This window comes from Orbicella faveolata, unplaced genomic scaffold (assembly GCF_042242905.1).
Source record: "Orbicella faveolata isolate gen_17 unplaced genomic scaffold, um_ofav_v1 contig_13, whole genome shotgun sequence".
NCBI classification, from domain to species: domain Eukaryota; kingdom Metazoa; phylum Cnidaria; class Anthozoa; order Scleractinia; family Merulinidae; genus Orbicella; species Orbicella faveolata.
The window spans coordinates 7,502,572-7,521,211 of NW_028301540.1; the positions used below are offsets into that span (position 1 = coordinate 7,502,572).

General features: G+C 40.0%; 3 protein-coding genes across 3 annotated transcripts; 2 read left to right on the forward strand and 1 right to left on the reverse strand.

Moving 5' to 3' along the window:
• Window positions 1-3,754: 3,754 nt before the first annotated feature.
• LOC110060220 (neuroligin-4, X-linked-like) lies at window positions 3,755-8,529 on the reverse strand. Its single transcript, XM_089284418.1, has 2 exons — window positions 8,048-8,529; window positions 3,755-6,082 (listed from the first exon to the last, which is right to left on the reverse strand). Exons 1-2 carry the CDS (start codon window positions 8,527-8,529, stop codon window positions 5,455-5,457), a joined length of 1,110 nt encoding a protein of 369 aa, XP_089140544.1. The 3' UTR covers window positions 3,755-5,454.
• A 3,817-nt stretch (window positions 8,530-12,346) lies between these two features.
• Window positions 12,347-18,369, forward strand: LOC110060218 (neuroligin-4, X-linked-like). Its single transcript, XM_089284417.1, has 2 exons — window positions 12,347-13,619; window positions 16,724-18,369. Exons 1-2 carry the CDS (start codon window positions 12,478-12,480, stop codon window positions 16,776-16,778), a joined length of 1,197 nt encoding a protein of 398 aa, XP_089140543.1. The 5' UTR covers window positions 12,347-12,477; the 3' UTR covers window positions 16,779-18,369.
• On the forward strand, window positions 16,899-17,342 carry LOC149114811 (acetylcholinesterase-like). Its single transcript, XM_089283950.1, has one exon. The coding sequence runs from the start codon at window positions 16,899-16,901 to the stop codon at window positions 17,340-17,342; it is 444 nt and encodes a 147-aa protein (XP_089140076.1).
• Window positions 18,370-18,640: the final 271 nt, after the last annotated feature.

Sequence of the window (18,640 nt, forward strand, 5' to 3'; positions counted from 1 at the left end):
ATGAAAATAATTGCAAGAACCACTGGCATTGAAGCAATCATATGACTGATAATAAATTGAAGCCCTTTGGCAGCATGTGACAAAATGGAAAGTAGACATAATGGATAGTGGAGAATCATTTCATTTTTTGTGTTTTTATGGCGTGGACTGGCTGTTTATTTTTTTTGCACTGTGCAACCACCATCAAGTGATTCCTACACAAGTGCTCAATCATTGAACATAAGTTAACAGTCTGCAAAGAAACCTAGAAAGAATATGCAGGAAAAAGTTTCCACCCCATCCATTTAACCTATCTCGCCCGTCACTGAATACTACATGTAAGTGGTCGGTTTTTTGTGTAAAAGAGTAGTCTTGTAACGCAAGTTGCTTACCATCTTTGTACCTTCCACATACATGTACCGATGTGTTTGATCTCGGACACCTTAAATCAAACTAACACATAGAAACAGTTCTGTCTTGACAACAAGTGACTTGATAAACAGTAAAGTTGTACTTTGCAACCAACCTTACATGTAAGTCTGCTGACACTAAAAAGGTTCTGAAAACAACCTCTGACAAAACATAACTAAGAACATAAATGTGGTAAAGGAAACAAGGAAAACGAGTCTATTATAAACGTTTGTTTCTGTAGTCACAATTCTTTCACTGTCAGTAGTGAAGGAAAATGAGAATAATTGTGTAGTACATATAACGTGAATCAGCAAACAGTTGTGTGTTGTGTTCGTGTCAGTACGGAAACTGGGTGTGGTCGCTAATACAGAAATGAGAACTTCTTAAAAAATACATGTAGTAAAAAAAAAAAGTTTCATCACCAACAAATCACACTCACTCACTCATCCTCTTTTTCCCAACTTTTGGAACATGAGGCCATAAACGGCCAACAAATCAATAAGGGTGATTTAATCCTTACCAAGCACAAGTCAGTAAGATTAATAATTTTTGACAGCAAAATATAATTATGGGTAATCTATTTTCGCTTAAGAATCAATATGCAAAATATTTACTGCCACAGAAATATTCACTGCCAACAAAACATAAGAAGGTACTTTTTATATATACCTAAATATAAATATGGGTAATCTATCCCTGGCAAATTATCAATATGGAATCCTTACCGAAAACAAATCAATAATGGTAACAGATCAATGAGGGTAATCTCGATCAAAGAGCAATCTTTTCAACAAACAGATCGAAAAGGGTAGTCTTCCACCAATGTGGATAATCTTACTGCCGGTAATATATCAAAAAGGGTAATCTTTACCACCAACAAATTAATAAGAGCATTCTTTACCATCAACCAATCAACAACAGTAACCTTAACTGTTAACAAATTGGTAAGGGTAACTCTTACCACCAACCAATCAATATAGGTAATCTTGGGTAATGGTTAGTGCCCACAATGATAATATTAATAATTTACTGCCAACAAATGAATTTGGATAATCTTTACACCACCAGATCAATATCAGTAAACTTGTGGCAAACTTACAAGTCATGTATCGATAATAGTAATCTTGACCACAAAAGTTGAGGGGAAATATTTACAACAAGCCAATCATTAAAGTTAACCTTCACCACCAACCGATCAGTAAGGATACATGTAATCTTTCACACCAGCCAATCAATATCAGTAAACTTATGGCAAACTTACAAGTCGTGTATCGATAATAGTAATCTTGACCACAGTTGAGGGGAAATATTTACAACGGACCAATCATTGAAGTTAACCTTACCACCAACCGATCAGTAAGGATACATGTAATCTTTCACACCAGCAAATCAACAAGGGTAATACAATTATTTACTACAAAAAGATGATTGGGTGTAATCCTTACCACCAACCGATCAATAAAAGTAATCTTCACAACCAACTGATCAATAAAGGGTAACTTTACCATCAACTGACCAATAAGGGTAATCTTTACCACCACCCGATCAAAAAAGGTACTCTACCACCAACCGATCAAGGTAATCTTTACCACCAACCGATCAATAAAGGTAATCCTTAATTAATCCCTACCCATCAATAAAGGTAATCTTTACCACCAACCTATCAATAAGGGTAACTTTACCACCAACCTATCAATAAGGGTAATCTTTACCATTAACTGATCAATAAGGGTAATCTCTACCACCAACCAATCAATAAGGATAACTTTATCACCAACCAATCAATAAAGGTAAGGTAATCTTTACCACCAACTGATTAATAAGGGTAATCTTTACCACCAACCGGTCAATAAAGGTAATCTCTACCACCAGCCGATCAATAAAGGTAATCTTTAATCCCTACCCATCAATAAAGGTAATCTTCACTACCAGCCGATCAATAAGGGTAATCTTTACCACCAACTGATCAATAAGGGTAACTTTACCACCAACCTATCAATAAGGGTAATCTTTACCATTAACTGATCAATAAGGGTAATCTCTACCACCAACCAATCAATAAGGATAACTTTATCACCAACCAATCAATAAAGGTAAGGTAATCTTTACCACCAACTGATTAATAAGGGTAATCTTTACCACCAACCGGTCAATAAAGGTAATCTCTTCCACCAGCCGATCAATAAAGGTAATCTTTAATCCCTACCCATCAATAAAGGTAATCTTCACTACCAGCCGATCAATAAGGGTAATCTTTACCACCAACTGATCAATAACGATAACGTCACCACCAACCGATCAATAAAGATAATCTTCACAACTAACCGATCAACAAGGGTAACGTTACCACCAACTGAACAATAAGGGTAATCTTTGGCACCAACCAATCAATAAAGGTAAATTTATAATTACCACCACTTGATCCAAAAAGGTACTCTACCACCAACCAATCAGTAAGGGTAACTTAACCATATCAACCAATCAAGAGTAATTTTTACCTCCAACCAATCAATAAGGGTAATCTTTAAAAATTTACCACCACCCGATCAAAAAGGGTAACATATACCACCAATTGATCATTAAGGGTAATGCTTACAACCAACCGATCAATAAGGGTAATCTTTACCACCAACCGATCAATAAAGGTAATCCTTACCACCAACCAATTAATAAAGGTAAATTTACCACCACCCGATCCAAAAAGATACTCTACCACCAACTAATCAATAAGGGTAATTCAACCACCAACCAATCAATAAGGGTAGTCTTTACCACCACCAGATCAGTAAAGGTGATCTTTACCACCAACCGATCAATAAAGGTAATCTTTACCACCAGCGGATCATTAAGTGTAATTTACCACCAAGCGATCAATGAGGGTAACTTTATCACCACCCGATCAATAAGGGTAATCCTTATAAATTTACAACCACCGGGTCAATAATGGTACCTTCACCATCACCCGACTAATAAGAGTAATTTATTTTTTTCTCGAGCATCTGAGCGGGCCGGAATCCTAAATCCTCAAATTTGATTGGCTAATTACGCGCTCGTGACCGGTCCAGCTTTTTACGATACGGCCGGATTACGGTTCTTAAATTTCGCTCCTAAAAGTTAGCGGTAATCGTCAATCATTTGCCTTTTTACACTTCCATCGATACATTTTTAGATCGCCTTTTTTACTTTGTTCAGGAGGTTAAGTGGGCAATGTTCTCTGTTAATGCAAGGTTTCGCACATCAACAACAAGGGTCTTCTTATTAAAATTTGACTCCTTTTGACTGGTGAACAAATGGATTTAACATTTGTGTTCCCTCGAGCGTGACACTGGGCAGCGAGAGAGACAGAGAATGGTCATGTTAAAAGTTTAGTGTTTCTTTTTCTCTTTTATTTTTAACTCTTGCGGCGATTTTTTTAAGTTAAATACTACTTTTAAAGTGTTTCAAACGTTAAAGACGTTAATCCGCTCTAATTTTCCTGTCTCAAGAGAACAAAAGTGTTTTAACCTATTTTAGCGTGTTACGTTACATGGCAAGTTCAATGGCGCTGAATTGCAATTTTCTCGACTTTTGATCGGCGTTCATGCAAAATTGCTAGTAGATCCCACAAAAATGAAACTGTAAACCTAAAATTCATTGACTGAACTGTCTTTAACTAGAATATCAGACGATTTAATGCTCTACCGGTCAGCAGTTTCCCTCTCTGAATTTGCAGAATTTTTGAGTTTTGTTTTAATTGGAAAAATGTGTCTACTTAATCGGGGCTCAGTTCGCTCGGAAAACGCGAGAAATGAAAATAATCGCTATATCTTGATTAAGGAAGAATTAATGTACACATTTAAAGTTGAGAACGTTTCACAGCAATGTAAACGTCTGTGTAGCAAGAAGCTGAAAAGTGTAAAATTTCGGATTATCGCGAAGTGAAATCTGAGCTTTCGGTACGATGACCGTTTTTCGTGACTGATTTCTGCCGTTATATTGGATATTTCGAAAAACTAACTTGATTTCCTTCAGTTATTTACCTAGGCCTTCAAACTGGCAGAGTATGAGCGAAATCAATTTTTCGACCGTGGCCACATTTTTAGAATTTTCTTTGATTCTCACTGAATTTTCATTGACACTCTATGGGTCGTAAAGATAGCTTTTTGAGAAAAACGTCATTAAAACTAGTAGAGATTAATCTTCCTCGGGCCAGAATCTTCCCTCTAGCAACTAGTTGTTTTGTTTGGCAATTTATAAACTTTGTAACATAGTAAATGGTGTGAACCCCGGATTACCAGTAGTTCGTATAGTGTGATCGTCCGGATGAGGGTAGTGAATGCGCTTTCGACAACCTGAGCGGAAGTCATCTTCAAAGTCAAGTGAATAGTGTCCTTCGTCCTTATCAACTTTGTATTGTTCAAGTACCAGATATGATGGTTAAAGACTTAAAAAGTCAAAGGAGAAAAATCTTGGAACACAGCTAAAGAGTTAACAGCTGGGCTCTTTTACTCCCTCAAAACTTAAGCTATCTTAGATGACAAGATAACTATATACGTAATATAAAGTGGAACCCCGTTAATCCGGTCACACATGGGCCACAAAAATCTGGCCGTATTGAATGGGTTCATTAAACAAGAAAAGGACGGACTGAGCTTTTGTTTGAGCCAGAATAAAGTGGCCGTAATAAAGAAGTGGCAGTATTTACGGGGTGGCCGTAAGGTGGGGTTCCACTACAGCTGTATATGTAATAACGAAAAGTATAGAAAAATAATAATTTTTAAATGTGAAAGAAGATAAGAAAATAAGATAAGACAAAACAAACCGAGAAATAAATGTATACGATGTCTATATGACAAAATAACAAAATACAACAGTTGTCACTTATGATTCTATCTGGCCATGAAAGCAAAGAAGTTTTAGATTTTGGCAACAGATAGAATATCGGAATCAGCCGTCGGAAATATAAAATATGATTAATTATAAAACTACATAATGTTATGAAAATTATCAACAGTAAAGTGTTTAGTAGCACACATGATAAGTGTCTTAAAGATTGATTTGATTTCATATCAGCCCAACCTGTCTTTAGTTAAACAACTCCAAACTGATGACGAGGGCAACTTGATGAAAAACTGCCATGGCAACACTAGCACTAGCATCGCTGGTTACTTCGTCTTTGGTATCAAACTTCACTTGCAGCAGTTTAGGATAGTACTCATTCCAAAATGCCATTCGGCGAGGAGCAAATGCTGCCGTCATCTTGGGACTGGCGTCAACTCGCAGGTAAGCTCTGTGACTGCTGTTGTACCTCTCCCACGTAACACCGCTGACTGACTGGGGTGTTGGATCGCCAGTCCTCGCGAAGTTGGCGTAGACTGCCATAACAAACAAACTGATGTTTTTGTCCACAACATCATATTCGGAAAACCTTGGTAACAGTGGAATTCCGAAGTCGTAAGGTAGATCTTCCCCGTGGACAACACCCATCCACTCAGGGTAGAAACTGGCGTTATTTGAACGATGAGCGAACTCGTACATGTACACGGGAGCGTGTTGACTGTGAATGTCAGCGACCTCGTGACTTGGTGCGACAAACACCGAATCACCGATGATGTCTACCAGCTGGCTTCTCAGTGCGTATTTATCGCTATTGTCAGGCCATGGTGTGTACATGAACTCCAACGCGTCTGCGATGAGGTCGGCGGTATGATTCCTGAAGAACAGATGTGAACAATTTGTTATCCAATTATTGCATTCAGAACAATTCAAGACCAAATAGTCTCCCCTTGGATGCTTCTGGTCGGTTTGAAACCTGACAACGTTATATGCGCATGCGATATTACACGTGCGACATGCAACATTACGCTTGCCACACGTCCCAGGTGTCATGTTGCATGTCACGGATGTGCTGTTACATGTCACAGATAAGATGTTGCTTGTCACGGATATGCTTTCCCTTGTCACAGATGTGATGTTGCATATGTCAGAGGAGTGATGTTGCATGTTACGGATGTAATGTTACATGTCATGGATGTGATGTTGCATGTCACGGATGGGATTTCTCTTGTTTCAGATGTGATGTTGCATATGTCAGAGATGTGCTGGTACATGTCACAGATGTAATGTTGCATGTCACGGATGCGATCTATCATGTCACGGATATAATATTTCATGTTACAGATGTGCTGTTACATGTCACAGATGTGATGTTACATGCCATAGATGTGATGTTGGATGTCACAGATGTGATATATCCTGTCACGGATGTGATTTATCTTGTCACAGATGTGATGCTGCATGTCAGAGATGGGATGTTGCATGTCACAGATGTGATGTTGCATGTCCGGGACTTGATCTATCACGTCACGAATGTGATGTTACATGTCACTGATATGATGTTACATGTCACTGATATGATGTTACATGTCACAGAGGTGATGTTACTTGTCAACAACAATAACAACAACAACAATCTTTATTCACTCTATTCAGGTACAAAAGAAAGGTAAGACGAAAAAGAAACTGTAGAAAACGTAATGATAGAGATCATATAACTATATGTTCAATTTGAGTAAGTGTTCAACAGCCACAGTAGCAAACCTTTCGAGTTGGCTGCTGCTTATTTACAAATAAAGAAAGGAAGGAACAAAGGAAACAAATAATAATGCACTTAACACGCATGCATAGAGTTTTAAACTTGATCAATATCTGTTACAGATGTGATGTTGCTTGTCACAGATGTGATCTGTCATGTCACGGATGTGATGTTTCATCTCACAGATGTGATGTTGCTTGTCAGAGATGTGATCTGTCATGTCACGGATGTGATGTTACATATCACAGATGTGATGTTGCATGTCACAGATGTGATGTTGCTTGTCACAGATGGGATCTATCATGTCACGGATGTGATCTATCATGTCACAGATGTGATGTTACATGTCACGGATGTGATGTTGAATGTCACAGATGTGATGTTACATGTCACAGATGTGATGTTGCATGTCACAGATGGGATCTATCATGTCACTGATGTGATGTTGCACGTCTTAAAGGTGATGTTGCATGTCACCGATGTGATGTTGCATGTCGCGGATGTGACTTTTCTTGTCACAGATGTGATGTTGCATGTCACGGATGTGATCTATCATGTCACAGATGCGGTGTTGCATTTCACAGACGCGACGTAATGTTGCATGTCACAGATGGGATCTATCATGTCACTGATGTGATGTTGCACGTCTTAAAGGTGATGTTACATGTCACAGATGTGATGTTGCATGTTGCGGATGTGATTTTTCTTGTCACAGATGTGATTTTGCATGTCAAAGATGTGATGTTGCATGTCACGGATGTGACGTGATGTTGCATGTCACGGATGTGACGTGATGTTACATGTCACAGATGTAATGTCACAGGCCATTGTTGTAATGTTGCGTGTTACTCTGGTGAGTGTTTATGTCAAAGGTGACATTCAACATTTTATCAGTAACACGCATGGCATGCAGCCTTGTACCAATAACAAGCAACATGCATGCAGAGAGTTTTGAACTTAATCAAAATCTTAAATTTGCAAATAAACCTTCACATGTAATATCCAACGTTATACGTTTAAGAATGTCTACCGGGAAAAAGCTTTAGCGGCTTAATAAAAATGACAACAAGATGTCAAACTTACTTTGAATTTCGAGCATACATGTAGGCAATCTTGGTCACAAATTCGTTAAAGAATGACGGACTCACTCCATTGTCCAGACTCTGTGTCATGCCAAAAGTCCACCTCGCAGTTAAACCAACGTAGAATCCACCTTCATGACTATTAAAACTGATCATTAATTTTACCTTCTCAAATTCTCCTTTTTCACGCAAATTCCGAGGCGTGTCAAAAAGAAAGACTTTGTCTACAACTGGCGCCCACATGAGAACATCGGTGAAGGGATATTTCACCTTTTCAGCTGCCTTCTGGATCTCCGCGCCTTTTTTCTCGCGCATGCAGGCGATCATTGCACTGTGGTCGCTCGTAGTGCAGTCCACGTTTCGAGCAAGCTCTTTAGCAAGCCGGAGGCCAAGGGAAGTAGGCTGAATGGCAAATGAGCTTAAATCTACCCCACTCTCTGCAATGGCTTGCTGAAAGAGACCCTCAGATAGAGGCAGAAACATGGCACAAATACATTTAACTGCTCTTTTGATTCAGAAAGGTGGCGTGATTCATAGTAAACCCGTAGCATTAACCTGTCTTGATGTTAAAGGAGCTACGTCACGGTTTGCGCATCTTGAAAAATTTAGCCTAAATTTTTCAAGTTCGTCGTTTGTAATCTGTGTTAATCTTCTCCATTCCTAACCATCCTTGTTTCTTTATGGTTGATTATTATCTCTTTGGTGTTTTTCTATCTTAGTAAACAACTATTTAAAGATTTCCTTCCATTTAAAGGTAATTTTGTTCGTGACCAAAATAACTCAAAATACCGTGACTGAGATCCTTTAATTACAACGAGAAGTCATCAAATACAAGTGTTCCCTTTTGTCCAGACTTTGAATTAGCCTTTTCTAACTGTCGAAAGATGTAACTAACGGAAGAGATGTTCACAAGTTTTAGAAGTTTTATTTTTTTCAACAAAAACACGCGCTACCGTCTCCCCTAGAAAAGACTGAGAGCATCTCTGGATTGCGGGAATTATAGTTATTGAGAAAGGGGTAACATTCAGAAACAGCGCAGCATATGAACTGGGGCGAAAATAATTGCGCGTTTTCGCATGCAGGAGAGATCTTTTCCCAGACACGCTCTAATTAACAAATGGTAAACGCCATAGCGTGCACTATTGAGTTATGGATGCACGCGGGAGGTTGCTAAGTACGAAAGAAGCGTAAGAGTCGCACGAGGAGATAGCCGAGTGCGACTCTAGCTTCTTGAGTGCTTAGCAAACCTCCCAAGTGTATCCATAACTCAATAGTGCACACTATGGCGTTTACCATTTGTTTTATAACATAACATTGAGACATTGGAACAACAGAAGTCCTTTTATTGAGCTACATCATAAAAAAAATGTTCGTGTAGTCTTACATGACAAGAGAAAACAAGCGCGCGAAAACTCATTCATGACAACCGACTGCACACCAGTAACTCGATAAAGTTTCATCTTCAGACAACTGTGAAGACAGTTTCGCATTTCTGGCAGAAGAACGTCGGCCATTCCTTTGGAAACAGTGTCTGTCAAAAGATTTGCTTTGTAACTAGCACACACGTCAGCAGCGTACACCCATGGGCAAATAGTAGACGCTAAATTAACCAATCAGAGCGCGCGCTTTGCTTTAGTTATGTTATAATTATGCTTCGTTCCAGCCTGTCCATAGGCTGTGAGCTTGAATGTCAAAGTGTCCACAAATACAAAATTTACAAAAACAAACACGTTCACCCAAGGCAATGTAAAAAGACTGAGACACAGACAAGCGTATTAATGTTTGGTTGCGTGAACAACATCACTAACAGGTTACCATAAGAGCAGGCAGAAAGAACCATTTGTCCAAATTATACACGCTATAGCTCTGTTGCATTTTTGGCAAACGAGTGCGAAATTAGTTTTGATTAGATTTGATGTAATTACCTTGTCGAAAACTCTAGAAGACTGGAAAAGAGAGCAAGGGATTATGCTTATATGATATTGCTAAAACCTTCTTTACATTGTCATGAAAAATCCTATAGCTACGCAATATTATTTTACGATCACAGATTGGCAAATTGAACAATCTGAAACGTGAGAATGAAAAGATTGTAAAAAGTTACTCATTTGATATTATCTTTCTGATCTCCTTATTGTTAATCATTACATAACTAGTAATCATAGCACGATGCAATACGGTTTCCTGGGTACAAATATATTTTTGACGACAGTCACCCTTTTTAAAAGCACCTCTTGAACAATACAAAACGAAATATGACTAGACTGACTATTAATTTCTCGAATTTGTGTAAATGTGGTCAAAGTTAAAAACTACATGACAATCTATGAAAGAGTTTTATTTTTAATACACCTTCCTACTTATCCTGTAACAATTTTGTTTGAACTCATAGAAAATTAGTGTGGCTTTCGATAAAAATATTGTACATGTCATGGATATTATATGTCATGGATATTATTGCACATGACTTAAGTGCCATCTAACTGGAGACCTTCTTTCATGGTCAGTCGTGCATATTAAAAACCGGTCTGCAAAGATTTTAGTGCTCAATCCAAATATGGTCATATCGTGTCATAAGCTTAGCATCTTTTTGGATTGTGCCTGGCCTGTGCGAGTTTCGCCTCTGATCAAGTAGGTAACAGGTCCACAAAGTAGGGAGAGATCAAAGATCTTTTCGCTTCGTACCCTAATACCTTGGCTTCGTTCAAGTCTTTCAGCAAGATTACTGAATCTTGTAACACAAATATAAACGTGACGAAACCCCTAATATTAGAAAGTAAGGTAAAGTAAAGAAAGTAACTGATGGCGGTTATATTGCTATTCTCATGCAAACTCTCGTATTGACACCCTTTCGCAATATAATTTCACGATGTTCACGCAATGAGAGCAACCCGGATGACTTTGACAGACCAAGTTGGCGAGCTCAGCGATCTGAAATGTGAGGGTAGCTAGGAGGTAGTTAAACTCGCTCGTGGAATGGATGTTTATATCATACTATCTTAAAAGTCATGTACTAAACATTACATTATTAAAAAATCACGGCACGGTGTACAAGCAGCGATTTCTTGGGTACAAATATACTGTACTTTCGATTAGTTCGAGACGGTATTGCGAATGTCAAGATTCAAGTGACCGTTTATAAGTTTATTTAAAGATCACAATGTTCGTCTTCTCTCTCACTCTGACTGTGTATTACAACACCCAACGCGAAGCACGTCACTCCCAAAGCTTAGCGAAACCTAATTTGATTGGCTTTCAACCTTTTCTAAACGTAACATTCACTTTGATCACGGAATATTACTCAACACGCAAGCTTATTTTATTTTGTTGATAAGATGAATCACCCAAGCTAAATTGTTTTGTTTTTATTCCTTTTTTCCCTGAATAAAAAACTCACAATATAACAGGATAAACTGTCACACAATACGACTGGAACTTTCACGACAACAGTTCATATCCTTCACAGTGTCAAGCGAAATATGAGAAGACTGACTATAAATTTTCCGAAATTTAGCTCAGATGCGGTCAAAGTTACCAACTACATAATCTGTCAATGTCGAGGAAAAGGTTGTTGTTTCCATAATCTTTTCACAGACCTTCTGTTTTGTCGTGAGTTCGTCGGAACACAAGCAAAAGGAATATTAATTAACCACAGGAGATTTAAAAAATACCCGAAATGCCGCTCTCGGATCGCTCGCGCTCTCGGCTAAAAATAAATCGTGTCAAACAAATAAACGACAGACTACCAACTATAGTAAAAATATGAGACAGCTCTCTGCTACGTACACTTTTTCAGTTCAGTGACTCATAAATTGAAGTGACTTCAACACGACTTGAGTGTACATGTCATGGATAGTTTACACACGCTTTCAGAGTTTATACCTAAGTAAAACTGTCATCTGATGAGCTGATGACCTCATGATTAGTCGTGCGTACGGCCGATATTGCTTTTCAGGGCGACTGGCAAAGATTTTAGCAATTATATCCAAACATGGACATATCGAGTGACACGGAGCATAAGGTTGGGCATGGCCTGTGCCTTTCGTCTCTGGTCAGGTTAGTAACGAGTCTGCAAAGTGTGGAGCCAATGAAGATCTTTAGGCTTCGTACCGTTAGCACTTTGGTTTCATTCAAGTCTTTCAGCAAGACTCCTGAATCTTCACGGTTCAAGAGATTTGTAACACAAATATAAACGTGACGAAAACCTGATGCCGGAAGGCATAGTTATATCAGTATATGAACAATGTAGTTACGTCATACTTTATCTTATATAAGCACGTTAGCCTGGGCACTCTTGATTACTTTATTAATCCTTTTAACTACCTTCTTAAAGAGCTACGTCTATTTGGTCAGGATCTACCTTCTTAAAAACGGCTACTGACCAAGAAATTTATCAACATCTCGGCTTCGGTTTAGTCGACGCACAGGGAAATGTTGTTTAAGAACATGTTTTCGATGTTTTCCGTGATTGGTGCTTTTTTGCCACTGGTCAGGTCAGAAATAGTGTCCACAAAGTATGGAGACATTGAAGGTCTTGTGACTTCGTACCCGAATGCCTCGGGTCCGTTTAAGTCTGTCAGCAAGTTTCTTGGTGTTCCTTTCGCCGCTCCGCCGATTGGAGAGCTCAGACTAAAAGCCCCAGTGCCGCCAAAAGCTTGGCCGAACGTTCTCCAAACGACAAAGCATGGAGACGTGTGCTGGCAGGGTACATTGTTGGAAATTTATATCAAAATGTTCGCTCCAAATTTCACGTACAGTGAAGACTGTTTGTATCTGGATGTCTACAGCCCAAATGTCAGCCAGAGTTTGCCCGTGCTGTTTTATATCCACGGAGGGGGCTACGAGTACGGTACAGCACTCACATTTCCCAGCGATCTTTTGGCTCTTCACGGTGTAGTAGTAGTTGTGATCCAGTATCGTCTCGGACCATTTGGATTCTTGACGACCGGAGATTCTGCGGCCCCTGGGAATTATGGAATGTTGGATCAAGTCGAAGCACTCAAGTGGGTCAAAGAGAACATTGAACATTTTGGCGGAGATCCCAGCAAGGTGACCATATGTGGTATAAGTGCTGGCGCAACGAACGTGTCTCTGCATCTCATGTCACCTCTATCTAAGGGTCTTTTCCACCAAGCCATTGCAGAGAGTGGAGTGGATTTGAGTCCCTTTGCAATTCAACCCGTTGCGTCGGCTCTCCGTTTCGCTACTGACCTTGCTGAAAAGCTGGACTGTGCGACGAACGATCACAGCACAATGCTCGCTTGCATACTCCAGCAAAAAGACGTGGACATACAGAAAGCTTCCGACACAATACCCTTTGGGATATCTCATATAGTACGCTGGGGGCCAGTTGTGGATAATCACTTTCTGCTTGACACCCCCCGGAAACTACGAGAAAAAGGAGACTTCAGGAAAGTAAAGTTGATGATTAGTTTTACCAGTCAGGAGGGTGCTGGAGGCCTTGGAGTGATGGCGAACCGGAGCTTTGGAATGGCGGAAAGTGTGGATAACGGAGCGAGTCCCTCATTCTTCAAGAAATTTGTAACAAACTTTGCGCATTTTCGAAACAGCAGGTGAGTTGAAATGTTGTTTTTAGGTTCAGAAGTGTAGCAACTCTCGTAAGCTTGTAATTGTTTTCGGTTCGTTAGCAGTCATTCAGATTCTTATACTTCCCAACTCAAATACGTTTTCCGATTGGAGGAGAACGTGTCACGTGTCGTGAGTCAAAGCTCACTAACTCCCTAGGGCGAACAAAACTAACTAACTCCCTAGGGAAACAACGACTTGAAATTTCGACTGGCACGTGATCAGGTCCACTGCGCGAAAAGCCAAATATTCGGGCCCGAATTCCTTCGAATTCGGATCGGCGCACGCCGCGTATGCCGCAATGTTCTGACGTATTCGATTACGGCTGACTCGAAATACACCTGGAATATTCTATAGGAATCCGGCCTTTCTTTCCGTATTCAAATTTAATACTCTTGAATGACTCGAAGTGTTCGATAAATCATACGGGCCACGTTTTGGTAGATTAATGTTGCATTAGATGTTCTTCGAAGATATAGGAATCATTTATGACTCGAACATTTTCGAATACTCTCAGTTGTTCGAGAGTTTGCGACTGGAAGACGAGATGCACGACGCCACTTCTGACGTGAACGTCTTCGAATACTAATGAACACGTCAAGTATGCTCTAATTTTCGAGAATCGCACGCTATGAATACGAAAGTTATGTCACATTTTTCACAGCCAAAGATGTCTCGCGTCGTCAAGAACGGATTTTATGCAGGTAATATACGCTACCGCGTAGTTCAGTCAGACAACACGCTAGTGGTCCGAAGCGTGCGACTGAAACACGAGACTCATGCAAAGTATAAAACGGAAACGTGTTCATGTTTGAATACTGAGGCATACGTGAGGTTTTAAGGTATTCTAAACGACACACTTCAAGTGTTCTGTGGTGTTCGACTGGGACACGAGACTCATGCGAAGTATGAAACGTGTTCATGTCTGAATACTGACGCATACGTGAGGTTTTAAGGGTATTCTAAACGACACACTTCAAGTGTTCTGTGATGTTCGACTGGGACACGAGACTCATGCGAAGTATGAAACGTGTTCATGTCTGAATACTGACGCATACGTGAGGTTTTAAGGGTATTCTAAACGACACACTTCAAGTGCTCTGTGATGTTCGACTGGAACACGAGACTCATGCGAAGTATGAAATCGAAACCTGTTCATGATCGAATACTGAAGCCAACGTGAAGTACTAAGGACCCATACCAAAGCTTGTATATCCCCCAAACTGCGTTCAAACTGCCGAGTGTAACACACTTTTTAATTCCTTTGGATTCCTAACAAAACCCACCCAAAAGAAAGAAAATTGTTCTGGTCAACGAACGAATACACGGTCGTGCTCCTGCCGTATGTCCATATTCGATAAGAATTTTCCAGGTCTACGTCACGTTTGTACACGCCATGAATACTCTAGAATTCTATAGCTTTGGCGTCAAGATCACGTATTCGAGGGTAAACGAATACACTCGCAGATCGCACATACTTTGAATTCATAGTCTAAATTTTGCTTCTAGGAGAATGCTATGCACCCGAACTGTTACATTCTTTTATCAAGTTCTTTTTACAAAGGGTTCGCCATCATACTCTAGGAGTGCGACAGATGTGTGGTATACTTTAACGAAAATCCTCGAACGATTATGAAGGGAGCGTATTCCACCATATTCGACACGAATATTCCAGGTGTACGTCACGTGTTGTGTGCGGCTTGAATACTCTAGGATTCTATTGCGTCACAATCACATATTCGAGTCTAGAATACTCTAGAATATTTTGGCTTTCACGTAGTGGTCGCGCTCCTAATGAAACCGCGGCAAACTCGCGAGCCAGCCGGCGTCAAGCAAACGATTTCTTCGCAGTTTTTTTCTATTTTTGAGTTGGGAGGTATAACAAAACACTTAACGACTGGTCCAACGGGAAACAGTAAGTTTTGTTTCCCCGTGACCCTCAATGTTCCCCTCGGCTTCGCCTCGAGGAATATTGATGGTCTCGAGGAAACAAAACTCACTGTTTCCCTTGGGGCCGGTTATTTTAAAGTGCTTATTGTTTTGGGGCTAGGGACATTGTTTCTGTTGTTTGTTCTATTGCCCTCTTAAAGGGTATAAAACCATTCATATGAGACCGTACGAGAGTTGCAATACCCGACCCTTTACGTTGGGTTCGATAGTCTTGCTGTTTATTTTGAATTGTGTTAAACTCGGGGAAGAGTGGGGGATGGCATAAACTATGCGTTTTATTAAGTGAGCCAGTCACCAGAGCGGTGAAACGTTAAACTATAAGGCAAAGCTCTCTTGATCTAACTCGCCTTCTTCACTCTACATCCGCTTGTGGTTATATCTTCGAGAGATTCCGCAATAATTCAGATGTCCTTTTCAACTACATTCTTATCTGAAAGTTTTGTTTTATGAAAGCAATTGGAAAAGCGTTTCTTTTTTCCGGTTCTCTGAATGTTCTTCTCTTGAAAAGAATTGAGATATTTACAGACACAGGTCTAACTTAAGCAAAGGTTTTGTAAAGCATAAAGAAGTAAAAATTAGCGATAAGAAAGAACAACGTTTCGGTGACATCGTGACACCATTTTCAAGTTCAAATACAAAAAGATAAACTTGAAAATAGTGTCACGATGTCACCGAAACGTTGTCCTTTCTTATCGCTAATTTTTACTTGATTATGGTCTAACTTGATTTACGTAAAATTACCTGTAAACCACAATCCTGGTCAAAAGTCTTGGGACACTTTGCACTTTTACCAACATATGGTCTCTCTGTCCAACTCCCCCTCCCCACCCCCAACACAATGTTAATATCCGTTCACCGAAAGTAGACCCACTATTCCAACATTGCTTTGGGGGAGGGGGGCTCGGAAAATTGAATGATGACTTCCCATTTTGTCAAGTGTGCCAAGGACTTTTGGCCAGGATTGTCTGTCCAGTGTTTCTGTGCTTTAACGCTATTAATTTAGAAGATATCTACAGCCCAAGTTGAAAGTAAAATCCAAATTCAGCGGCAAGTCATTGGAATAATAAGTTTCTTGTTTCTATCTTTTTCCTTTATGATGAATCGAACATCCAACAACAATTGTCCCATTTTCCTTTTTTAGAGATAAAACCGCCGACCTCGTCGCGGACGCGCTGGAGTTCATGTACACGCCATAGCCTGATAACAGTGATAAATACGCACTGAGAAGTCGACTTGTCGACCTCGTTGGTGATCAAATTTTCACTGCACCAAGTCACGAGGTTGCTGATATTCACAGCAAATATGCTCCGGTGTACATGTACGAGTTTGCTCACCGTCCAAAGAACGCCAGTATTTCCGCTGAGTGGATGGGAGTTGCTCATGGCGAAAACGTGTTTTTTCCCTTTGGAATCCCACTGTGGTTTCCTAGGTATGACGCGGCCGACAAAAACGTCAGTCTGTTTATCATGGCAACGTACGCAAACTTCGTCAAGACCGGCGATCCAACGCCACAACCAGTCAGTGGTGTTACGTGGGAGAGGTACAACTCCACTCACAGAGCTTATCTGCAAGTTGAAACCAAACCCAAGATGGCGGCGGCGTTTGCTTCTCGCCGAATGGCTTTTTGGAATGATTACTATCCTAAACTGCAGCAAGTGAAGTTTGATACCGAGAAGGAGGTGGTCAGCGGTGGAAGTGCTGGTGTTGCCATGGGAATGCTTATTTACATTACACTCGTCGTCGTTTTTGTGCTGTTCTGAATTGGAGTTGAATAACTTCGCTCACGTCAGTCAGGTGCAATGACTTGCTCGGGCCGGTGTAAATATGTTATCACTGATACAACATACTGTCAGTATAGTTGAACCTCATTATTTCCAACTCGGATATTTCAAGCACTCTGTTTTCCCGAACTCAGCTAATTTTCCTTGGATGTATACATTTTTATTTATTTACTATCGTCTATTTCGAAACTCCGCCATCTCGTTTTCCTTCGAAGCTAGAGATAGTGGCGTATAAGTTTATTTGGGCACTGTTAATGAACTAATAATGTTGAACTACCTTTGGAATTTGTATTCTATAAAAGTACGAGTTGATTGAGAACAATTCAAGACCAAATAGTCACCTCTTAATGCTTCTGGTCGGTTTGAAACCTGACAACGTGACATGCGCATGGGACATCACACATGTGACATGCAACATTACCCTTGCCACACGTCCCAGTGTCAGAGATGTGATCTTGCATGTCACGGATGTGATGTTACATGTCACAGATGTGATGTTGCACGTCATGGATGTGATTTCTCTTGTCAAAGATGTGATGTTGCATGTCAGAAATGTAATGTTGCGTGTCACGGATACGATCTTTCATGTCACAGATGCTTCGTCGCATGTCACAGATATGATGTTACATGTCACAGATGTGATGCTACATGCCACAGATGTGATGTTGCATTTCACAGACGCGACGTCATATGATGTCATAGGCCATTGTTGTACTGTTGCGTGTTACTCTGGTGAATGTTTATGTCAAAGGTGACATTCAACATTTTATCAGTAACAAGCATGGCATGCAGCCTTGTACCAATAACATGCAACATGCATGCATGGAGTTTTGAACTTGATCAAAATCTTAAATTTGCAAACAAACCTTCACATGTAATATTCAACGTTATACGTTTAAGAATGTTTACGAGAAAAAGCGTTAGCGGCTAAATAAAAATGAGATCTAGATGTAAAGTAAGGTAAAGTAAAGTAAGCTGAAATAAAGAACGTAACTGATGGCGTTTATATTGCTATTCTCATGGAAACTCTCGTATTTATACTTTTTCGCAATATAATTTCACGATGTTCACGCAATGAGGGCAGGATAACTTTGATAGACCAAGTTGGCGAGCTCAGCGGTCTGAAATGTGAGGGTAGCTAGGAGGTAGTTAAACTCGCTCGTGGAATGGATATTTATATCATATTAACCAGGAGCCATAATCGGGGACGGAGACCGTTAGCACGCGCCATTTCAAGTATTGGGGTTTTCCCATGATATGGGACAATAATTCTATTT